The 26,155-nt window shown below is 41.3% G+C and overlaps 1 protein-coding gene across 6 annotated transcripts in view; it reads right to left on the bottom strand.

Annotated features, from left to right (window-relative positions):
- GRID1 (glutamate ionotropic receptor delta type subunit 1) overlaps positions 1-26,155 on the bottom strand; it is a 722,825-nt gene that overhangs the window by 96,238 nt on the left and 600,432 nt on the right. For 5 of the 6 annotated variants that reach the window (XM_082222336.1, XM_082222334.1, XM_082222337.1 and 2 more), the window contains exons 7-8: positions 23,120-23,281; positions 21,551-21,670 (exon numbers count right to left, since the gene is read on the bottom strand). In XM_082222336.1, coding sequence (XP_082078462.1) covers positions 21,551-21,670; positions 23,120-23,281 — 282 coding nt within the window. The remainder of the gene's footprint in view (positions 1-21,550; positions 21,671-23,119; positions 23,282-26,155) is intronic. The other variant, XM_082222335.1, reaches the window with a different exon arrangement.

Consider the following 26,155-nt stretch of genomic DNA (forward strand, 5'->3'; position numbering starts at 1 on the left):
AATTTCAAATAAACAGGTTGAAGAAAAGAGGTGGAATGGAGGTAAGCTAGTACACAGATAGGCAATGCTGATCTGCAGAGAACCACCAGTTTTCCAAAGAGCAGGTGCTTAGAACTCTCAGCTAGCCAAAAAAAGTCAGATTTCTATTTCTGTGGATTTTGCTCAAACTCCAAAATGTTTCTCTCCTCCCTCCTCCCCTGCAGAGACAAACCATAGGTACTTAATAGCCAGCAACCATCGAAAACTACCGAGCAAGAATATTTTAGTCCTTGGCGTCCACTGAAAGCTCTTCAGGCATTAGATAAACAAAATGCCTTCAAGAGGAAAAACTCATTTTACATAGCCAGAAAGGACGTATACAATATACCATTTCATATTGGTTACAAACTAAGGTTAAAGAAAAGAAGACTGATGCTGGGATTCAGTCCAGTGATCCTCTGTGGGGAGGATAGAATATGCCAGTGCTGAAGGCTAGAAACTGACAAACACTTATGGCCCCTGTCAAAGTTATAACAAAGCAGCCAACTGGGAAATGAACAGAAGTATATAGCTGTAAAATGGTTGGTGTGCATCAAGCATCACATAGCCCCTTTATCACACTGGAAAATGTAATGCCATGAATCAATGCTATGGCTTTTCCCAGCCAAATCACCGTACTATGAATGTGGATTCTCTATATCAATTGAAAGGTCTAAATTACATGTTAAGGCAAAACCACACTCAGCAAATAGAAGATAAGTGTATATTGAATGCTCACAAGTCTTCAGCATGGGTACCCTTGCCTGGTTAGGTGAGTGAACAGTTTGCAAATGGTTTGGTCTGAGAAATGCGATTCATACAGTCAATCCAGTCCCACAAAAAAATTGGGCAATCACTAGGAACTTGAAGGAAAATAAAAGGTATATAAGTAGAAAGTGATATGAAGAAAGGATTGGTTCTGCACAATGAGTCTGTTCTGCTAAATATTAACTACTGTTTGGGATGTAAAAAGTATGTAGGGAAAATTCATAACTGGCATAATTGTATTTTTTAAAATTCATTTTTATTAAATTTTCCACTTTAACAATCCAAATCAAATCACATTAAATATTCCAAATTATACATATACATATCAAATAGTCTGAATATTCTGCAAAATTATAAATTTTTAATAGGACTTCCCATGCTTCAAGTTCGGAGGGCTCTAATCATCTCATACTTCTACTGCTTTTCATAGTCATTTCCGATGTTTCCTCTAATTCTTTCTGTTGTTGACCTTCACTCTTTCACAGCTTCTGAGCTGTTCCCACAAGTGTGTTAAAACAAACAATGATGTGTTTCTGTGTGGATTTTATGTCTATGATTCCCCTCTATAAGTTCGCAGCATCTCCTCGCATGATGGTGTTCCTGCTGCATCAATCCAAAAGTATTTTCACTACTGGCAGCTGCCATCTTCACTCAGTTCTGATGAAATCAAGTCTAAGCATCTGCTCAGGAATTTTCCCAGACCGGTTGCATCAAACATTAGCCTTTCCAGGGGAGATTTACCGAATCAAACTGGAAACAAAAATATAATGACATATTAAAGGCTCACCTCCCCCTATGACTATTTATAATTCTGCAGCCCGGTCTTGACTTCCGATCATGGCGGATTTCCAAATTAAAAGTGTGACACAGCTTCCACATAGATTCCAGGAAACCCTCCAAGGTTTTTTTAACGTCTCTCCAGTGGCTAATGAGATCTTGCTTCTGTCTGATGTCAACAAATTGGAGAATCTTTTATCCTCTTCCAAGCAAGTCAAAGATCATAAGCCTTAATGATATAGTAGTAGTATTTCCACACATTTTATAGTTTTAGAGCCATATTATATCAACAAATACAAACTTTCCAATCTCACTTGTTATAGATAATATAAACGGTTCTTCTGTTGTTGTTGGGTTTTTTTTGGCCAAATAATATAATAAAGCAAAGTACAATAATAAGAGAGGCTCCCCCCCCCATTTTGTTCCATTCCAACATACCAACTTAAATGTTAATCCTTCTTCCACTCAGACTTTTTTGGCACCTCAGTGGCTGGGTTAATTAGCAGAGTAATTCCTCCTTCCTCGCTCGAAGCATGTCCAAAACTTAAATCCAATTTTTCATCTTAAGAAATGGAACTTGATTCGCTCATGGAGACAGCATCCAGGAGAGCCAGACTCTCTCGAGGGGCTTTCCATCCAGTGCCCCCAGCCCCTCCTTCCTTCCAAATTTGGGGCTGGTTTGTTGGGCATCCGCGGATGAGACTGTGTCTTCCCGTACCCCCCGGGAAGATTTTGGGAGGCTGATTACTCCCATCTCAGCCTCTAATTACCCCATGAGAGCCGGAGCGATGGAATTTTCAGCCATCTTCTGTGGCGCCTCAAGTGGAAGTCCATAACTGGCATAATTGTAAAAGAATAGCTGGAACACTGGCATGAGCTAACAATGTACAAACAAATATTTGCTAGTACTTGAGTCTTATATACACAGGTTTTTCTCATACATTTCCTTGTCAGCAGCTCCATACAGTGAACCAGAAACTGCTCTTAAAATTATCTACATTTAAGCAACATTTTGAAGTTTGGTACTGAAGAGAAAAGAGATGGAAAACCTAAGGGTTCACCTGGAACTGCCTTAATAAAATAGTCCTGTACTCTTAACTTTCTGCACCAGGTGCCTAACTAATAATAATAATAATAATAATAATAATATACAGATACAAATAAAATTGCAAATTAGGGATCAACAAATACAAATCAGGAACAGAGAAAGATAATGTAAGTAAATTAGAAACAACAGCTAACAAAACCAACAGCAAGGATTGACTCACTCAGAGGTCTAAACAAGGTATTCATCAGCTGATTAAAATCCAGTAGAAGGGGAGCCAGAGTCCAAACAGGCTTCCTTACTATTGCAACTGCAAAACCTAGGTGCAGCCACTGAACAAGCCAATTCTCATATGCCCATCAAATGACTTTATGTTATTGATGGGAAACAAGAGAAGGGCTTCTACTGAAGACCATATAGCTTGGGGCTGGTTCATACAGGAAAAGGTGATCCTTCAAGTAATGGGGTTTTTCCCCGCTTGTAAAGTGTCCCTTCTGTTCTAGCTTTCTAATTTGATGGGGGTGAAAATGCTTCTTTATAATATTGTTTTCTCACCACCACAACAACAGAAAGGGTCCTCTCAGCTACCACATAAGATGCAGGTAGCACAAAGGGATATTTTTTGTCATTGTGCCATTTTTCTGACACTCCCAGAAAATCTGCTCTGGAGGGATGGGAGTCCGCCAAAACAGTGTATTAAATGGGAATCATCCAGAAATGAATCAAAGATCCATTGGCGCACACAAGGGGGCTTCCCATGAATGGAAGAACATATATGAAAGTGCAACACTTAGTGCTTTAATATTATTATTTTCTGTAAGGAAGGTCAGGATCATTATTTCCAGATAGCAAGGTGGTGGACTGAGGCTGAAAGGGAGTGGCTTGCTTATGACCACCAAGTATGTCTGCAGCAGAGGTAACAGTTGAACTGCAGATTTCTAGCTTTACAGCTCAGCTTACTGCTCTTCCAGAGATTTCAAAAAACAAACAAACTGTTTTTGTACAACATAGGGAATTGTGCAAGGGAATTGTTTTTTTATCCAGCAGATAATTAGTTCTCTGTGAAACAAATTAGACTTACTTGGCAATATTAAGAAGGTATGCATGCTTATCTCCATAAGGTTGCAGTTTAATGGTTCTAATTTACTAGGGAAACAACTAAGGATCTGTTTCCCAAAGTGTATTCCTCCCTTTTCTATTCGTGTGTGTGTGTGGTGTGTGTGTGTGTGTGTGTGTGTGTGTGTGAGAGAGAGAGAGAGAGAGAGAGAGAGAGAGAGAGAGAGAGAATGTTTTCTGGAAGCAAAACATACCATCATCCTACTCAATTCTCATTAGCTCTTAAAAACACAGAACTTCCTGTTTCCAGAACTATTTATACAGCAGACTCATTATTATTTGCAATATTGGCTTACTGAGCTTATCCACTTATCCTTCTAAAAGAGGCGTGGGGATACCCTACATTGTATCACAAAGTCACATGTAAATATTTCATTCTTTGGCTTGTGGTGTCTTTTCTCAAGGCATATTTAGTATTCTGGCATTATTAATTAGAAAAAATGTCAGCTACTCTTTAAAAAAGGCTACGAGTTCAATATTCAAATTTGACTAACAGACAGAAATTATTTCTCTGCGCAACCAATTTTATTAATCCAGATGGCATTTTGTGATAAGCATAAAGTACACAGCAAGCGGAAAAAGTATCAGAGACAGAAGAGTTCCAGTGCACATAATGGCAGAGATTCAAGGCAGACACTTTTACAAAATTAAAACTAAACAGGTATCTATTACCAATGGTAAAATGTGCTTTCTGTTTTGCAAAAATTACTGGGCATGATTCAACCAGGTTTAATGCACTCCCATTAATTGTAATTTCTCCCATGGGGAGGTTACACTGCATGTCCCCTCCAATCCATTCCAACTTTCCGGTTCTATATTTGGTTTTGTCACATTGCTGATACTAAAAAAATGTGCAAACTAGCCCCTTCCTCCCACTAACCCAATGCATTAATTAGAAAAGCCCAGTACTAGGCCGTGCTAAATTAAAACATGTGTAATTTCCCCCCTTTGCTCCCAAAACCAGTGCATACACTTTTGTGGCACCTTTTCAAACTCTCTTTTGGGCACACTCCACCTATCTGACAATGAGCTTGTACAATAATTAAATTTGGCGTAATTACTTTACAGAGTGATCAGTGACAGTCTATTGTTCAGGAAGAATTAATCCTCCGAGTCTTCCAACAGCATTTCAGTTCCTGGTTCTAAATGAGATTTTCAAAGAATGTAATTCATAATAACTAAAATCCCTAATGCACACTAATATAGACTTGCTTTGTAGCTTGCTGGTAAAATGCTTCTGTATTAGAATCCTTCTGGGGTAATGAGTTACCTATGCCACACTCGGCCACCTGAACTGAAGCAGGAATTTAATAAGCATCCTTAATGACTTTCATTTCTGATGCTGGGGGGAAATCTTTATTGATTTTTGGAGAGTCATGCAAAGCTGATTCTTTAACGCCTGGATTCTCTGTCCCTCTTCAGTACAATGCCTTTGGGAACAGAAAAGTCTCCTATTTACTGCATAAAAGTAAAGTACCAATATTTTTTGCATACATTTCCATTTAACCAGTTTAAAAAGGAGGGGGACCCCAAATTTAGCAGGTGAGAAAGCATTGGTCAAGTATACTGCTTAATTCTTACAATTCCGATCTAGTCTTCCCTGAGGTGGTAAATCTGTGTCTCAATTCTATATCATCTGCAGGTATAGGCTTACATGATGGAATCCTCATTTGTGGAAAAACTTCATTTAAAAAAGGAAAGCTTTTAGCTTGCTTGCACTCTTTGTCAAATAAGCTGGAAGGTCTTCTTGGGCCACTGTTCTTGATCTCAGTTTTCAAGTGGATTCTGACAGCTATAGGAGTAGACAGAATCCTAAATTTGAAATGTTTTCCCTGACATACAATTTTCTATGTGAAAAGATTTTGTTTTGGGGTTTGTTTCTCAAGATACTGCTTTAGCACATCAAGGAGACAAATCCTCGTTGCAAACTGGCTACAAAACTTGTAGCAGCACAGTAAGTGGCTTGTTTTTAAATGTAGCATGTGTAAGCAGAAAACATTGTATCAGATCATTTCTGTTCCAAAAGCCTCCTCCAGTAAACGTGCACTGAAAAACAGCAATTGAAATCCTTATTGACTGGCACTTTAATTGTATCATTCAGAAGAAGAAGAAGAGTTTGAAGAGTTTGGATTTGATATTCCACTTTATCATTACCCGAAGGAGTCTCAAAGCGGCTAACATTCTCCTTTCCCTTCCTCCCCCACAACAAACACTCTGTGAGGTGAGTGAGGCTGAGAGACTTCAGAGAAGTGTGACTGGCCCAAGGTCACCCAGCAGCTGCAGGTGGAGGAGCAGAGACGCGAACCCGGTTCACCAGATTACGAGTCCACCGCTCTTAACCACACTGGCTCTCCAGGTATATACCTCAGATGTATTTTGTATGTTCTTAAAATGTAAGTAACTGGGTTTTCAAAAACATGTATTATAAAGGTATATGAGGACTGAGAGGGTAATCTCAGTGGCATATAGGTAAAGAACCATGGCCCCATTCACAAGCACATACATGCATTCATTTTCAAATTAATTCTGTATGGGCGACAAATGAAAGAGGTTGCACAGAGATTCATTAATGGTTGGTATTCTTATTAACCTCCCTGAATTCTAAGTCCTTCTAGTGCTTGGCTCCTGAGATTTTTCTCATCCCAGAGAACTGGTTGGATAGGTAAGTTCTTGCTTTTAATATTTCCTTTCTTTTCACTGGGGAAGTGCACCAGTTCAAACTTTAGCTGCTAAAGGAAGGGCTATGGTTGCCATTTCCTATTTTCAAAAGTCTGCCAGTGGAACAGTTGGAGCCTGTTACAGATTGGCAGAAATTCTAACTCTTTCTTTCTGACTGGCAAGGTCATGGGTGTGATCAGTAGCAACTACTACTTTATTAAAGTACAGGGGTAAGCTGTATTGAACTTTTCAACTTTCAAATTCCAAACATGAGGGGTGCTTAAAAGCTGTAACATGATTTAGGAATTGAAAAGACTTTTTGGTTAAATTAATATAATTTACTATTGCTTGGTAAGTAAAATGTGTGTAAAATTGTATAGAAATAATTAAAATGACTGCCAAGTACTTGCTGCTCAGCTGCTGCAGTTGTTGTTGTTGCTGCTGCTGCTGCTGCTGCTTCTTCTATTTAGCATTACCTGACATTTTCAGAAGCTTATAATTCTTTGGTTTTCCAAAATCAGTTTATGTGCTTCTTGATCAAACGTAGACTTACCAAGCTAAATGTTGTCGAATCACAAAAAATAATAGCAGATTTGTATTCCTCACATGGAAAATGAATTTTTAAGATCCCTCACTGAAGAAATTTGCAGTGATTAAGTTTTACCTCCCCCCTAAAATGGCATGCCCTCGTACAGGAGCCCTGTCCTTCTTTGCAACTTGTCTATGGCAGCTGTAGTTGAAGATACAGCTCTGTTGACCAAGCTACTTCAGAAGGATGAATTTTCATATCAGGGCCACATCAGGCAGGGCCATATCAAAGGCCTTATATTGCCTGCCATTCATGGGAACTGTGATGTTACACATGTTTATTCCTTTCTGTGTCTAAATTGGGCTCCAAATCTGAGCATGCACAGCCCCAAGTAACTCATAGGTTCCAGCCATAGGTCAGAGGTTTCCCAGTTTAGTTTGTGACAGGATCTGAGTTTGGGTGAAATTGAAGACTGAAGATATCCCTGCAGATAATGCAGCACTTTGAGACTGATGTCACTTTTTCCCCAACTACCTTCACTGAAGTCACTTTTAAATTATCTGCATATGCACAAACTGATAAGGCCCTTTCTTCCTAGAATGGCACCCAGCGAAAGTCTTGTGACGGTTTTAATAGCATGCAGCCGATAAATTGGGTTTCTGTAAGTGAAACCTATAACAGCCAAGTTGTACTGTTTAGTAAAAACAAACAAACTCAGAAACCAACCGAGAGCTTTGCTGTGTATTAACACAAGAAACACAATAAACATGAAATAACCGAAAAATAAATAGGAGAAAAACTTGCCTGCAGAGAGAGAAACAATGGTTCTTATAAATAAGTTCTGATATGAAATATTTATTGGCTGTTTGCAATTCCGCAAACTGCTAAAAATGCCTCATATGCTTGCAGGCAAATAAAAGGAAAACAGGTTACTTGCTTCTCCCCCCTCCCCCCTCCTTTCCCTTTCAATTAATTAAAGTGTGTTGAATGTGGAAAGACTTCGAAAGCATTTGACAGTATAATCCACAATGCCAGCAGAAATATGACAAGGCTAATCATTTAGTTTAAAGGAGTATAAGTTTGCCTTGCAGGCAAGAGCGTCCTATCAGTTTTCTTGTGGATGGACAGTCAATAATGCTTTCCTAATCTCCTATAACCGGCAGAGGCCAAACATCTTATTACAAGCCACATTTTCTAAAAAAAACAAAACAATGTGGGGAAACTCTTAATATTAGACCTGTCAGCAAAGGAGGCATGGCAGTAATTATTATTATGGTAGCATTAGGGAAGGAGTAGGTGATGGGTTTGTTTTCTTTATCAAAGCAATTATTACAATTGTAAGACTTTTAGAATTAAAAAGGCTCTGCTAATTTATTTGTCTTCCTTCTGCTCAGCCCGTCTTCACTGTGCTTTATAAATGACATTCCTGCCCACGGTATGATCTCCCTGGTTGCTATTTAGGCCACGTGGGGACAGGAGATGCTACCCAGTCTCAATTCCCAAAAAGGTAACTACTTTTATGCACAGTGCCTGAAAATGAACCATAACTTAACATTTCTAACAACAAATATTTCATTACTACTTTATTGTATTGTGAGTAGAGTGTAGCCTTTGCTCAAAATGCATTTCAGTGCTATTACATAAAATCTAAATGCTGCTGTTACTAGAACTGGTGGTAAACATTTTGATGTAACCTGGCAAATATAGGCTGTTACCTACTTGAGACTTTCCAGACATTTCCCTTCATTGTGGGAAATGTGCCTAGTTCTAGGTAAACTGCCAGGGATTCTGGAAACTGTAGGTTGATGGTGGAAATCAGAGCAGATAAGTGGCTCATTCATTTCTGCACAAACACTTTAAAAACTGTTTGTACCCAGGTGCCTTTGCCTGCAAATTCCATCCACTTATGTAAAAAACCACACACTACATTATAGCTATTTTCATTATAGTGAGTAGAGACAAGACAGAGTTTTGGAATTAACAGATCAGATCGAAACCTCAATAACAAATCAAATCTGAATGACACAGAGTACACCTGGGGTGCTTCCAAACACTATGGACACAAAGAGAATCCTGCTGTCAGCACCATCCTATGCATGTCTATAGAAATTTAAGACATAATAATATATATACTGTGGTAGGTATTGCTTTTGAGCTCCTTTGACATCCTTGGGCAAGCAACTGCCTCAACCCCATATTTATCACATCGGAGTTAAAAATAAAAATCCTCATATTATAAACTAATTAATTTAAAATATAAAGTGCATAAAATAAACTAGAATATTCTACACTACTGTTGCAATTAGCTTAGTGTTTATAAAATCATGTCATGTCACAGAAAGTGGCATAGGAGAATATCCACATTTGCTGATTGTGTCATAATATGGATGCAAAGGGTGGTGTTTCTGTAACAATCATACTGTTGTTTCATGCACTATTTTGATTTGACATCGACTATTAATCTCCATGATACAGGATCTGAAAAGCCTTTTTTCTCTCTTTGGTTACTGATTAGTAAACCTGTTTATTAAAACTGTTTTAAGCCTCTCTAAAGCAATCAATCATTTGCTACAGCCAAGGTGCTACAGGGAATCAATAATGAACTACATTCCTGCTACATGCTAATTCAGAGTAGATTTTAGAGGGAAACTGTCTGGAAGCTTGTTATGCAATTTTATAGTTGTAGCAGGGGCTGCTTATTAATTACTACAGTAGTTTTGGGACCATTGCATTTATTCTAGGCAAACAAAGAGGGTGAGAAAAACAGGGTGGTGGAGTCAGTAGGCTCTTAAATGGCAGAGCTAGACACAGACAGAAACCAATGTCAGATGCATCTATACAAAGAAGCTTTCAAATGTTTTGCTTCTGGATAGCAACTAGACCTCATTGCAAATGACCTCTCAGCGTTACCTACTCTATAAATGGGCAGAGATATGAAGGAAACCATCACACCTAATTTCTCCATTGGGTAGAGAAATTCTCCAACAGATTCTCATGGAAGAGACTCACCATTAGCAATGACAGTAAGGCAGTGTCTTCCTTTCTCCTTAAGGTGTTTTGGTTTCGTTCTTTGCATTTGAGAACAGCAGTATTGGAATCCTGGCTATATTTCCCATCCTCTGCCGTGCCCTGGACCTAGAATTGTTTGGGGACATGTGGAGGGGGGACAGCCATCTCTGCCACCAACACAAAAAGGTGGGTAGGAAATCTTCAGAGAATATTATGTGAAGTGCCCTTTTCTAGACTAAAACTGCCTTTTGAGAAATTTCAGTTCAGCACTAATAGCAACATTGCAAGCAGACTAAAGAAGAATGTTGGGAGGTAATAGTGAGCAAGAAACATCTATTCCTTTCACAGACCTGATTATCAGTTCCCAAATTCCAGGATGCCTATAGGTTATTTCTTGCATGGAATCTAGCCATAACAAAGTCAATCTCCTTTGTTTTTTCAATGCTCTAGCTTTTGATCTATAATGATCTCTATTACTTGTTTATTATACTGTCAAGGCTTTGGGGAATTGGCTTCCTCCCCCGTAAATGAGCAGATCAAACAATAGGAATTCTTACCAGTTAGTTTCTTTAATAAACACAGTGAAGGACAAAAGAAAGTCTCAACCCAGAATGGCAGTGCTCCCAATTAAGGCTTACGCCCCCTCCATCCCTATTAATCTACGTCACTCCTACGTCTTGTAATCTGACATTGAACCCTCTGCGCTTTCTGTTCTGAGACTTTCTGAGCTCTTCTCGACCTTTGGCTGGGCCGAGGAATGCTGTCCAGAGACTGTGAATCTGTTAACCCTCTCTCTTCCAGTGTTTCTTCTCCTAGCTGTTCCCCTTCCAAAATTTCCCAGCTTCTGCCTTCTGAACTATGCCCCTCTGCAAACCACTGTTCCAAATCTATACTGTCCTCCTGCTCCTGGGAAGATGCAGGAGCAGGGGGAGAGGAAGGGGGTGGCTCCCACCATTCCTCCTTGGTGCAGCCCTCCTTGGCACGGTCCCTGACAGATACCCTTACAAAATTCTTTTGGACACTATCCATTATTATTTAGCACCAGTGGGAGTGTTGCCAAAATAGTGCCATCGGGCAAAGTAAAGCAGCACACAGGACATGAATGGGTAAGCATGGGTAGGGATGTTCTAAGACCAGAGGATATGGTGGTATAAAAATGTCTGTCTAATTAAAAAAAAAAGTGACATTCAGTCCAAAGAGAAGGAAAGAGACAACTGAACAGCTCACTAGTGTCTCAATACTGAAGTCAATCATAGAATTGTAGAGTTGGAAGCGACCCTGTGGATCATCTAGTTCAACCCCTTGCAATGCAGGAATATGCAGCTTCTTCATACGGGGATCGATCCTGCAACCTTGGCGTTATCAGCATCACACTCTAATCAACTGAAAAATTCGGGCTCTAGGCCCTTTCCAGTTTCATTAGCATACATTGAAATGACTATACTAAGCTTTTCTTCACAGCCATGTTAAAGATGAATCTACTTTAAAATGAAATGTTTCAGAATTATGATGGATGCAATAGACATTGTGCTTAAAGCCACATGATGCTGATGCAATGAAATAGCACCTCTGATTGAACAGAACAAGAATCATGCTGAAGCATACAGATACTGACTGTCACAGCTCCTCTTCATTTCAGTAAGGTTCACATAAGAGACAATCTCTGGAAAGATCACATATTTTGCAAATTGCTTTAAAGTTCAAACAATCTGATAGGATAGCTACCCAAACCTGCAAGCGAGCCCCATCAAATTATCTTTTCATCTTCATTTTTTTCTCTTCCCACCACCCACAAATATACACATTATTGCTAATACCTGTTGTTTTTCCCTTTCAACGTTACTGAAAATGGATCTTTCATTTACCTGGCAAAGCACTTAAATGGACTTCCTTACTGATAAAATATATGTATGTGAACAGCAGGTGCCTGGTTAGGAAATTTAACTAGGGAAACACATATATGGCGCAAGGCCCATTACTGCATCACTAAAGAGTTCAGCGTCCCTCCAACTACTCTTCCAAGTCTGTTAATATGTGTACACTTCATGGCAATGATGGTAGTTGACATTCTCAGGAGAAAAGTGGGGGGGGGAGAGCACTTTTGCATGTTAAAATTGTTGAGTATTAAGAGCACGTATGAATCGTCTGCATGAGAATCATACATTACAGATAGGCAGCCTATGTTTTCTATCCTTACCAACTTATTTGGCAAACTTTCACAAGTTCCCATGGTTATTATTAAAACCTTTACTCATTTTAATCAGTAGAAAAATCAATTAAGCTTTAGCTGGCTGGGGCTGAGATTGAAAGGCACATTTGTTTAATTTTTTTAGGCTACTTTGAGATTGGTCTATACAAAATAGGAAGTATTAAAGCTGTCCTTTCCTTCCAGACTGTTTAATAAACAGTTAATAAACAAAACTTGTTTATTAAATTTTGAGATATTGAAGAAAGTTATTTTGTGATTGCTTGTATGTTTTAGTGACACACCCATTTATTTAACTGAGAGCAATTTTATATTAATCATCAGATTATTGAATATTGTTTCTGACTGCATTTGACATTAAAGTATATATTTTTATCTGAACTTTGCCTAGGATTATACAGATTCAATAAAAACAGTCTTCAAACATATTTATAGAAGGAAGATGATTAATTGGTTTATAGTTCTAACAATAATTCCAAGTGCCCCAAAACTGTAGCTGGTATTGTGCAAAATTGTGCATCTCTGTTTATACATATTTATAATTTTATTTTTCTGTTACATTTTTAAGACACATTATTAGCAGTAGCTCCTCTGTCTTTCTAGAAATATAGACCCAGATATATCAATCTGTCAAGAACTACATGCACATTGGCATCTTAATGTGTGTCATAAACTCCCTTTCCCCAAAGCAAAACACACCACCAAATTATACAGAAAGAAGATTAAACTCGGACAGGATATATCCCTCTAATGCACATAAAGTTCTCTGTAACATCAGCTTCAGGTTTCATTAGTTTTGATTCTAATAATTTAAAGTAACTGTCAGAAGGATGCATGTGAAAAGCACGCTGATCTTAAAAGAGTGATGAATCCTATAATCATGTGGCGTTTTGAGGTAAAATGCCATTAAGTACGTCAGAAACCTGACTTGCTGTACTAAAAAAGGGGGGAAATTCTGACTCACATTCCAACCTGTAGCAGAGCTGCTGAAATCAAAAACATTTGCAAGAAAAAAAGTGTCAGCTCCCAAAGTCTGATACCAACAATTATAATAGCGAGTGTAATAATAATTATAAAAATAAATGAATGCGTCAGGTGTCAGACTACAAATTACAAGAACTGGGGAGGGAAGGAGTTTGGTAACTCCTTAAAAGTGCATTGGGAACAGAACTCCACTGACAGCAGAACTTTACATAGAAACAGAAGATTTCTGAAGGTGTCTCTTCTGAGAAGTCAAATCAGTGCTCCACCAATACCGCAACACTGGGTCTTGATTCAGAAGTGCATATTATATGACTTATGATGAAGACAGACATAGCCTTTTAACTGCACTGGAGGGGATGTAGATTCACCTTCAACACCTTGAAAAGTAGGATTGAGCCAAAGCTCCACACCTTCCTTTGCAGCCTCATCACAGCATTGTGATGGCTACAGGAGAGGGAAGTCACCCAATTTCCTAGGCAAACTGGTGATTCTCTTTCTGCCGATGCTCTGACTGACAGAATGGCCTGGTCTGGAAGAGATGTAGTTTTCTTAAGTGTGGTTTTCTGTGGGCTTCACAATATGCAGGTCATATTTACATTATTTCAGTTTGAATCCTGGGTTGCTCAGCCTTGTTTCTATCTCTATGCTTCAGCCAGGCAGGAAGTCTTTCTATTTTCTGAAGGGTAGATATATGAGAGCTATTTTTCTGTGCCTTCCACAACCAGCAAACTAGAAGGCCTGCTTGTTTTTGAACTTGTCCCTGAAGTGGAAAAGGCATGTACACACTATGTTGAGGGTACTTCCAATCTGTTCCTCACTAATCTACACATTTTTTACCTGGTTGCACACATTGTGTGGGTGTGATTAACATGCACATTTTTTGTTATGTAAATAGCAGCCTGGGGAGCCTCACAATCATAGGATGTGAAGCTTAATTCTTCCCATCCCTGCCACAGGGTTGTCAGAAATTGCCTCTCTGAAAGTGCCTGGCAGATTTCTCGTTCCCAATAACAGCCTGTAGGGTCCCTTCAGAGTCCCAGCATGGTTATTTACCCCTGGGTTCTGCTCAGTGAGTTCTCAACTCCCCAGGGAGGAAATGACTCTTCCCATCACAGGTTCCTTTTTGTAATATGCTGTCCTTGTAATTTTTCTTTGGTATCTCTGCCTCATTGAGGCTGTAACCTCAAACCTCTCCCTGCCATCTACTTCTCTCCCTGCCTGGTCTCTATCACTGCCAACTTTCTCTCTCTGTCTCCCTTTTATTCCATTCTCATTCAGTAGTCAGCTCCATTGGCTTTGTTGGTGGAAGACGTTCTCCCTTCCTTGCTGTTCATCCCTGTTCCAAAGGCCCAGTATTTGTCACCAAAGTTTTCCCACTTTTTTTCTCTGTATTTTTGGTGTCTCCTCCTATCTCACTCCCTGGCTCCCACCAGTCATCCTTTATGAGGCTGCTGTGAATGTGAGGGGGTGCTCCCTGCACCATCATTGCATGTTGCCTCCAGCTCTTCACATTACAGTTTGTAAGAGAAGCTCCCACCAGTGGCTATTAGTGTCACTTCTAGTTCAGTCCTAAATCAGTCTTAAATTAGTCCTAAATCAGTTACAAAATGGTTAAGCACGAACTGTTCAGGACACCCCAGTAAATATTATATCCCACTACAGTACATAAATCATCACACAAATGCTGTGAAACTCCAGTTTGACATCAGTTCTCAAGCACTTCACTCGTATGAAGCTTTCCCCCCATATAACTTTAACTGAGTTTCACCAAGAACCAAAAAAGGAGGCATTGTGCAGTACATCCTTGAATAGCCTCTTCTACGGCTTTTGTTTGGCCACTTAGCAGCGCTACTGGGAGTTGAACAATGGGGAAATGGCACACTGGGAGATAGTGTTTAACATAAACACCATCTCCAACTCCTTGAAAGATTCCATCAACGGTGTCTTCGAAAATTTTTACACATAACTTGGGAAGACAGGCAAACTAATACCAGTGTCCTGGAAGAAGCAAAGATCATCAGTGTCAAAGCAATGGTTCTTCAACATCAACTTTGTTGGACTGGTCATGTTGTGCGGATGCCTGATTATTGACTTCCAAGGCAACTACTTTATTCCGAACTTTAAAATGGAAAGCGTAATGCTGATGGTCAACAGAAGAGGTTTAAAGATTCTCTCAAGGCAAATCTAAAAAAAATGTAGTATAAACACCAGCAACTGGGAAACACTGGCTTGCGAGTGCTCCAATTGGAGAACAGCCTTTTCCAAAGGTGTCATGGACTTTGAAGATGCTCAAACTCAGGATGAAAGGGAGAATTGAGCTAAGAGGAAGGCACATTTGGCAAACCCTCACTGTGATCAACTCCTGCCCGGAAACCTATGTTAAACCACAGAGCCTTGGACTTGCTGATCAGAAGGTTGGCAGTTCGAATCCCCACGACGGGGTGAGCTCCCGTTGCTCGGTCTCTGCTCCTGCCAACCTAGCAGTTTGAAAGCACGTCAAAGTGCAAGTAGATAAATAGGTACCGCTCCAGCGGGAAGGTAAACGGCGTTTCCATGTGCTGCTCTGGTTTCACCAGAAACGGCTTAGTCATGCTGGCCACATGACCCGGAAGCTGTACACCGGCTCCCTTGGCCAATAAAGCAAGATCAGCGCCGCAACCCCAGAGTCGGTCACGACTGGACCTAATGATCAGGGGTCCCTTTACCTTTACCTTTACACCGTGATCAACTTCTGCCCGGAAACCTATGTCCCCACTGTAGAAGGACGTGTGGATCCAGAATTGGCCTCCACAGTCACTTATGGACTCTGTTAAAACTGTGTTTATGGAAGACAGTCTTAACATATTGCTCCCACTCCCTTTTCCTGAAACTAAATAGTTCTGTGAGCTGCACCCACACCCGACCCCACCCACTTCCTAAGCTGATATCAGTTTTGGAAGAGGATTGCAAATTTGGGAAGGGACACAGGAGGAAAGGATTAAACACCTTAGTGCTTCTTTCCCAGTTGGGCTTCTAATTAGTTAAACAAAACCCATGGGAAAGTCTAATACAAGATCCCCTGTGTAGCATCTTGAAAAATGTAACCCTAGGATTACACACCTTGGGAAGGAGCTTTGAGGCCTGCAACTGATTTTTTATACTGAAAATGAAAGCTTGCCCATAACCGCTCACCACTTTATTATTGCAGAACTTTTATGAGCATTTTCTAAAAAATTGTGGAGTTTATTTTGCAATCACATAGCCAAACTGGGAAACACTTTCTGTTATAAGTCCCCCCCCCCCCATTTCATACCACCATCCCCCTTCTGGTATATCGTGATTTTCATTTACGATCTCAGTAGATTTTCAACTATCTAGGGAGTGTCACAGTTCGCACAGCAGTAAAAGGAAGCACTTAATTATTGAAATAAGCTAATCTTGTTAGCATTGCCGTGGGAGGATCATATCTCCAAAGAATTCAATAACAAAAGAGATCTGCTAGTATGTACGAAGACTAGGTGGCAATAACTAGACCTCAGCGTCAAATCTAACACTTTGAACAGTATCAGTGTCTCCCTCAGCTGGCAGGCACAAGGTATGCTTGGAAGAAGTGGTGATTGTGTAAAGGGACTCCCTGGCAGCACTTTGGAAAGATGGTTGGAAGTTTAACCCCTTGTCTCAACCATCTCCAGAAAGTGGCCCTCTCATAATAACTCCCTTCTTATACTGGCTCATAACTGAGCATGGAATGTGGTACACCTTTTGGAACCTCACACCACATGGTCATGATTAATATAATTTGGGTACCAGCAGAAATACAGATGCAAATCAGAACCAAAATACCTAACATGAACTGTCACCACTAAAGCATACATGCGCGCGCGCGCACACACACACACACACACACACAGAGGGCGGGGGAGGGAAAGGGAGAGAGACTGCTATATCATCAGCTCATCTTGAACTACAAGCTCCTAATTGAACACAACTGAAAAATGCAGAGGGATATTGAAGCCACTGGGCGCATAGGTCAGAGACACATCACATGCTTGATATGCAGAAAATGTCCCAGATTCAATCCCCGTCAGCACCAGTAAAAAGGGCTTCAAGTAGCAAATATCAGATAACAAGGCCTCAATCATACCAGCTTCACCACACTTAAAATGAATGTTCATCCCCGGCAATCAAACTAGTATGATAGAGCTAGCATTGCTCAGAGGTACAAAAATACAAAATGTTATTCCGGGGGGGGGGGGATGCAAACTGAAACATGGTCAACCTTTAAAATTAGTTGCTTTCTGAATTTTTCAATGCAGCTTTCCAGTACAACAATGAAAATGGTATGTAGTAAGATGTGCGTTGAAGGTGTATACATGTGTGAAAATAACATGCAGAAATGCATTAGATGTGGGGAGATTGCTTTGCAGAAATGTGTGTATTAGGCAAAATTGTATACAGAAATGTGTATGCTAGAGGAAATGCAGGTGAATTGCACAAACTCTGCTGGAAATTTGGAGAACTGAATTTAAGATGGGGGGGGGGAGAGAAACTGAAATTGGCAGATTCTGAGTAAGTAGGAACTTGATGTTTTTAAAGCACTATATAACCTCTTTGATCAGAGGTCACGGTAGGCCTTAAAAAAATAATCCAGGCAAATACAGTGATAATAATGGCTCTACAGTGGTACCTCAGGTTAAGTACTTAATTTGTTCCAGAGGGCTGTTCTTAACCTGAAACTATTCTTAACCTGAAGCACCACTTTAGCTAATGGGACCTCCTGCTGCTGCCGTGCTGCTGGAGCACGATTTCTGTTCTCATCCTGAAGCAAAGTTCTTAACTCAAGGTGATATTTCTGGGTTAGCGGAGTCAGTAACCTGAAGCGTACGTAACCTGAGGTACCACTGTATTGTATTATCTTCAAGTTTCTGAAAAGAATTATATCCAGTTTTACATGGCATATGCCCCAAATATTATGTCTTGTTTTTAAAACCAGCTGCTTCACCAATGACAAGATTTTGTTTAAAATAGTAACAGGAATGAAAAGCATCAAAAAGCAAGACTTCAACCACAACCAAGCGAAATCACAAACACTACCAGAAGTGATTTCTGCAATCTGCTTGGGGAAGTGCTAAGAGAAACAGTAAGGCTGATTCTAAGAAACAGATGATATTTAAAGAAAATGAAGCTTTTTTAAAAAAAAGTGTTTGAAATGACACAAATGAATAACCAATGATAAATGTTATCACTGGAAACAGAATGTTTCTTGTAAAATAAGGCATGTGTGTGAGATGGCAGTTTTGCCTCCGTTCTGGATACCTTGAGAAACAACTGATAAGGCTTGCTTTAAAAATGAAAAGAAAGCACAATGTTGTGAAATGAAACTAGGAGAAATGTGTACAACGGAGCTGCATCATACAGACATTTAATTGATGTAAATTCAGCTATACGCATTTGGCTGCAGCTCCCACAAAAGTGTCAAGGAACCCTTTTGCTTCCCATGTCCTTCCTTCCCTCTTGTAGGATCCCATTGGGGTGGACTTTGGTTTTCAGATTTCAATGGCACCCTGTGTGAGACCAAAATTTGGTGCCCCCCCCACCTCTTGCCTTCCTTTCTGCTGAATTCACTATATCATAGTTGTGACACCCTGCAGTGCCCCCTAAGGCCTGGCACTCAGGGCAGTGGAACCAGTCACCTGCCCTCTGATCTCATTTGCCAGTTCAAGGACCCATTCCAGCCTTTTCATTCTGCCTCAATGGGACCTGCTTGACGTTGCCTCTATATGCCTACCTTCTTCCTCCTATTTTTTTTAAAATCCTTTCCAGGATTCTTCCCCCTTTTGGAAGGTCCTTTCTGCTGGTCACTTGCCTGTGGAGAGGCAGCAAAGAGATGGAGAAGGAGAACCCAAGGTTCTTGAAATATACTCAGAGTCAAGAGTGGATTTCATGCTCTTTATTCAGCTCCTAGTGGTGAGAAGGAATGGAAGTTCCCCCAGAATGTCTGCTTTATATACATTATTTACACAATGGGCCCCATGTAACTGGCTAATTCCGGGATTCTTCTGTAGGCCAATCAGGTTGCGGATTCCCTTCCACCTGGAGTTGGATTGGGTGGCTCCTGTGGACCAATCAGACTGCTGCATTCTGGATCCTATTGTTCTAGGACCAATCAGACTGCTGCATTCTGAATACTATTGTTCTAGGAGCAATCAGACTGCTGCATTTTGGATCCTATTCAACTCAGTACATAACAGTTCTCCTCACCCCATGAGAGCTAGCTAGTAGCCAACATGTACCAGAGTTCCACCAGCCAGAGGAGAAGGCAGGGAAGCCCTTCTCTCCCTTCATCGATCCATGCAATTCCTGCTCACTGGCCCCGAGAAGGCCCAGGGACTGAGGGGGGCACTGTCAGCATGTAGCAGTGCCCCCAGTCAGATGAGGAAGAGTGAGTGAGCTGGAAGACTTCTCTGAGCCCAAAGTTCAAGAGTGCACTCTGGGGGCAATTGAAGATAATTTTGACTATACATGATTTTCAGCTTACCTGCTGACTTTAGAACCTAACCAAGATGTATTATAAAGCATTGGTCTCAACTGGTTCGTTGGAACCTACAAGTGGATTGTGTCCAGCCTAATTTGAGTCGCACCTGAATAGCAATAGTAATTTAGTATTTGTACCCCGCCCATCTGGCTGGGTTTCCCCAGCCACTCTGGGCAGCTTCCAACAAATATTAAAAATACATTAAAATGTCACACATTAAAAACTTCCCTGAACAGGGCTGCCTAAAGATGTCTTCTAAAAGTCTGGTAGTTGTTTATCTGATTGACCTCTGATGGGAGAGCGTTCCACAGGGTGGGTGGCACTACTGATAAGGCCCTCTGCCTGGTTCCCTGTAGCTTAGCTTCTCCCACTGAGGGAACCGCCAGAAGGCCCTCAGCGCTGGACCTCAGTGTATAGGCAGAATGATGGGGGTGGAGACACTTCTTCAGGTATTCTGGGCCGAGGCCATTTAGGGCTTTAAAGGTCAACACTAACACAGCACATAGCCATTTTATTTTCCTTTACTGGGAGTGGGTGGAAGAGCAGATGGAGATACAGGCACTTTGGAGAATAAAGGGGTGGGAACAACAATCGCAGTGAAAATAAGGAGAACCATGAAAATTTTCAGTGAAAAAAAGGCAATTGGCTTTTCCTCAATTCACCCTTAAACTTTACTTGAATTCAGGACCTTAATTTATCTTCCTCTCCTCCCCTTCCATCAGTCTCCCAACTCCTCCTTCTCACAATGTCCTCATTCAAAAACCCATCAGCACAAGTTCAATTAACTGCTGAGTCTTTTGTTTTCTGGCACGGCCTTTCTTGAGATATACCTTCGTTGCACAACAACTAAACCACAGACTCCATCCCCTCACACCTTTCCCACTAATTATTGATTAATTCATTTTGCTTTCACGTAGCAGCTTTTCATTTCAGTAGCTTCAGATCCCAGAAGACACCGATTTCCCCCCAACAGCAGGAGCCTAATTCTGTATGGATTTCTCAAAACCAAAATGCGACAAGGCAGACAGCTACATACACAATGAAAAAGTTACACTCAGGTTTCAAGCAGATTGACAAATCATTCTATTGCTTGAATCTCTATCAGGCTTCACCTACTTATGCATTTCCTTCTAAGACCCCAAGCTACATGTTACACTGTGGATATATGCAATGATAGATGGTTGCGTCTCTGTTGCAGAGGTCCCTTGGGAACAGACAGTTTTGCGGGGTAGAAGAGAGGTCCAGAGAGTGTGAAATCCTTTGCCTACCTGTGATTTCTCCCTGAAACATCCCATATTGCTGTGTTTCAAAGAAATTTTTGCCCTGGTCAAGGTGGTTCTTTTTTAAAAAGGCAAGAGACACAGGCTAATGTTAAACAGATGAAATGCAAGAGCCCCACTCTAATTGCATTTGATTTTTAAGTATATGTAAGCTGCCTTGGGGAACAGAAATAAAATAAATTTATTTCCTCTTCTACATAGTCACATCTTTCTTTCAGTATAACACTCTGTCTCTGCGTTGAAAGATTTTACAGGGACTAGAAATAAAATATCACATTTTGTTTCCCAAGTAGGACAGGTCTTAGTTATACCAATTATACTATAATTCACCTGGAAATACCTACAAGTAGAGCTTAACATTTTCACAATTATGCTCACTGTCTCAGTGTTGGAATATTTTAAGGAATATAGCACATTTGAGAACAATTTTCTGGACTCCATCCTGACAGCCTAAAATTGTTATCTCTCAAGGCTTAGGTGTGTGAGAAATTAGAAAATATTATTTCCACAGCTAACGACTTTAGTGCTGTGAGGAAGATCAGTTCCACCAGTTGTTCTAAAATGGTAGCATTATCCCTAGGAAATTAGAATGTAACTCTCCTTCAGTGTGAACAGAAAAGCAGAAAAAAAGAGAAAACATTGTTACCCTCCGCACATCTTTCCCGAATGTTTCGCTGTAGCTGGTTCCAAGGATTTCAAACTGGACGTAGGGGTTGGCACCATCTTCTCTGAACTCCATAACACCTGTGAGACCAGTGATGTGACCCTAAGGAAACAAGGTCACCAGTTTTAGGACATTTATTATATAGGTCACAAAAGTAGCGTAATGAAACTGAAAGTAGCATCATGTATCATAAGCACCACATATGCCCACAATAGTCTACAAACACAAGAACCCATTTTCTAAAAATAGAACCCATTTTCTAAAATAGAATCCATTTTTAAAATAAATTGATTTTTATGTAAATTGTACATTGTATGATCTTAATCTACATCAATGAAAAATAATAATCCTTTTTTTAAAGGAACCCATTCTGTAAAGAAACTAGAGAATGTTGGCCATTTAATACACATAAGCACCTGTGGGAGATTTAACACACACTAGAACTGCCAAAAGAGCAGAAAATATTTTATTCTGCTAGGGCCTTGTGCAGATATAAGCCATACTTGGCATGTCTGGATAATGTTGGGGACTGACCACAACCAAGAACGCAAAACCACAGTTCTCATTCTTCATGCCTAGAGTTGCAAGTAAGAATGGCATGACTATTCAAAGCTAGGATGCTAAATTCAAGCAGGGCACAGCAGGCTGCCTCCAACTGGGGTTCTTACCCTACACTTGTCCTCCCAGTTTCCCCTTCTCCTAAGAAAAATAACTTACCTCAGCTAAGTAGAAGGGGGTAGAGGGCTCCAATCATGAAAAGAGACACCTGGCTGCTAAATCCCATTATCCCCAGCAGCAAATGACACTCCAAGGTCATTTGCAATCAATGAGAAGGCTTATGGCAGCAGCCAACACTACACAATGTGATGTTTTCTGCCAGGCATCATGGGGCACAGGCCCTTCTCATGCCACATAAGGGCCTTCACCACTTGCTATTTCCTCCTTCCACAAAGCTTTTGTTTTGTTGTTTCATTTTATATTGGGAAAGAAGGGGACTGGTGGGTGGGGCAGGGCAGAGGTGATACAAAGCCCAGATAGGTCTATGTCGGCATTCACAAATCCTCTTGCAAATTCTCCCCTTCATCTGCCTTGACCGTTGCCTCAGAAGAGCGAGGAACATTCTCAGGGACGACTCACACCCTGGCCAGCACCTTTTAAATCTCCTGCTCTTGTGCAGGAGATATAGAAGCATGAACAGCTGCACCAACAAGTTAAAGAACAGTTTCTACCCCTGGGCCGTGAGGCTGCTGAATGGAAGACAGCAACATTGCAGCTGACGTTTGGGTTTGGTGGTCGTACGACAGCACACAGAGTGTAACAAGGACTGGGAGATTGGGGGGGGGGGAGAGCTCATTTAATCTCACTGTAAGCAAGTGGTACAGTGACAAATAAAGTATTTCTATTCTATTCTCCCTGAATCCTGGCCAATGCGTTCCCCAGCTCACCCTCCGTTTTCCTCCTGATCCTGCCATGCCAAAGCAACGTGACTTCCTTGGTAAGGAAGCTTGCCTGCTCAGTCTGCCCGCTGGGTTTCCATTTTCCTATTCTTACCTTCTTAATCGTTTCCAGCATGGAGCGGCCTCCGTTCCAAGGCTTGGTTGATTTCCTCATGCAGTTCAGGCTTGCCATGCTGTGCCACTTCCTGTCCTCCAGCTTTCTGTGGAAGGCGTTGGCCAACATAAGCACACTGTCATAGAGATAGAGGTTGGAGACCTGAAAACAGGGACAAAATGTAATATAGATATGAGGAAATTGTTAAAGAATCCCCAGTATGTTTAAGGGTATAGTGGGGTATGCAAAACCAAGCATGGAACTGATTCATATTTAAAGCAATAGCAAGCCCATCATGTAAATAATTGTTGATTACCTATTTTGCTATGGTTTCACAAACGACAGCAAGATACAGAAGGAATCAGCACTCTGGTAGAGCACATGCATTTTATGTAGAAATTCTGGGTTTTACTAGAATAAACCCATTGAAATTAATGGACCTAACTTAGTCAGGTTCTTTACTTTCAATGGGTTGGCTCCGAGTAAGACTCTTGAGTAAGTCAACTGAGATTACCATCCTCTGAGTTAAATACCTGGCATCTCTCCATAGCCAGAATCCCATATCTCTGTATTTTCTTCCCCAGATGAATTCAATGCAAAATGTTCATTCTTCACCAGGTTAGGCTGCTGACACAGAGCCCACGTAAATCTGCAAAGCGGATCCTCCTTTTCAAGTGTCTGCGTTGTGCGTGTGCCAGGGCACCCCCCCCCTACACACATCTAGGGGAAGGGCAGGGGGATGATCCTGAGCCCACAGTGGCCCCGCGATTGCGCTACTGGCCTGTTGGCCAATTAGAGAGTGGTGGCATGGTTGTGGGGGCCTTTAAAAGGCGGTGGTGTGTTGTCAGGGCTTCATCTGGCTTCATGAACACCAGCCCACCCGTCCTAGTTTTAAGTGTCCACTTTGGCCTTGCTCTGGACACCGGTTGGCCGCCTGTTTAGGAACAGGGGCCAAGTAGGACTTTTTTCCATTTGGCAGATTGGCACTGGCCATTTGGTTTTTGCCTACCTCTTAGCAATCATCACAACTTTGTAAGGTTAGGTGGTTAGGCACTGGCTTATTGTGATGTGGGGGAGGGGAGATGCAGCCATCACCTGCCCCTCCTGGTACAAGGGTATTCCATTAGAGAAATCCGTGGGTCTGGATCTTGCCCAAAGTCTGCTTGAGGGGCTAGGGCCATGCCAGGACCCAACAGGAACCCCGGGGTGAGCTTCAGTTGGTTGCCATTGACAGAGCTCCCTCTTTTGGTGGTTTACCATTTCAGACTTCCTGCAGGGCTGGCAGGAGTCAGTTATAATTATTGCCAATGCCTAAGCCAATACCGGGACGCGGGTGGCGCTGTGGGTAAAACCTCAGCGCCTAGGACTTGCCGATCGCATGGTCGGCAGTTCGAATCCCCGCGGCGGGGTGAGCTCCCATTGTTCGGTCCCAGCTCCTGCCCACCTAGCAGTTCGAAAGCACCCTTAAGTGCAAGTAGATAAATAGGTACCGCTTTATAGCGGGAAGGTAAACGGCGTTTCCGTGTGCTGCTCTGGTGCCGGTTCGCCAGAGCAGCTTCGTCACGCTGGCCACGTGACCTGGAAGTGTCTGCGGACAGCGCTGGCTTCCGGGCTCTAGAGTGAGATGAGTGCACAACCCTAGAGTCTGTCAAGACTGGCCCGTACGGGCAGGGGTACCTTTACCTTTAAGCCAATACCACTCACATTTCTGTAATCAATAAAATCGTGGCCTAAATTTTGCCCATTAACCTTTAAACTAAAATTCTGTGTCAATGTGTTTTTATTATTCCTGGGGGTGTGCACCTGGGCCTTGAGGCACAAGTCTCTCTCTCTCTCTCTTTTTAACCTCAGTCACTCTCCAAGCAAGCTGATATCTGAGTTTGCCTCTAACACCTTGAAAGCATGTCTAAAAATTACCAAGACAAAACTGACGGCAGATTAAATATGATTATTTTAAGAGCTCTGAATTGTGACTTGGCCTTAGAGGCCCATTTTTGCATCCGTGCCCAAATTATAGCAAGGGCAGGAAACTCTGATTGCCCTAGACTTTTGATGCTATTGCACCAATATCACTAAATCTGAGAAGGTAAGCTCTAGGAGACTCAAATCAGAGTGCCAATGGAGCTGCAAAAATAGCCAAAGTTTAACCTCAGGGGAGTTGAGTCTGCAGCTCATTATTCTACCCAACTCCAGTTTTTGTCTCTTCATACAAAAGCCAACGTTCAAGCAAGTATTTGTCATTTAGTTGGACTCCCCATTCTCCTTTTATACTGAGCTTCTCATTGGGGTTCTGTAGCTCACTTAAAAGCAGGTTTTACGCATAGAAGGTGAAACTATACCATTTTGTTTAATGTACCGAAAGTGAGAGACCGGATTCCTTCTGCTCCCTGATGAATTCCATTTCACACCCACACTTCATATTAGTAATTCATTGTAGAGTTGAGTTTTAGTAGCCAGCATGAAATGCACTACACATACTCTCAGGTTTGAACTGTTCTATTATAGTTCTGGAGAGAGGGAAGTCACAGCATCTTTTTCCAAGAATACATTTCCTCTTTCTCTCTATAGAAAGCTCTAGGACTGACTTCATGTTCTATCTACCACAGTTCCTGCATTGCTATATTCCCCTTCCCTGGGTATTTACCAGAGAATTCCTTCTTGATGTATATATAACATGTGGTGCCTTTTCAAAAATTCTTCATTTTGAAGACTTTTCATTCTGAACATCTTCTATTTTGAAAGATGGAGATATATATATCCTTGCCAAAAAAACTGCTGTTTGAGGATGCAGACAGCTTGCCTATTTTTCATTTCCCTCACTGTTTGCAGCAGGGATGGGAAATCTGTGGCTCACAAGATGTTGGGGGACAACAGTTTCCACAGTCGCTGACCTTTGGTCCTGATAGCTGAGGTTCATAGGGGTTGGAGTCCAACAACATCCAGAGGCCCACAGGTTCCCCATGCCTGGTTTATGGTATTTAGTATGTGTGCTCTCACTCATGGTCTCTAGGTTTTTTGTTCATTATTAATGTGCAT

The sequence above is a fragment of the Podarcis vaucheri genome (genome assembly GCF_965113315.1).
Source record: "Podarcis vaucheri genome assembly, chromosome: 5".
Taxonomy (NCBI): Eukaryota; Metazoa; Chordata; class Lepidosauria; order Squamata; family Lacertidae; genus Podarcis; species Podarcis vaucheri.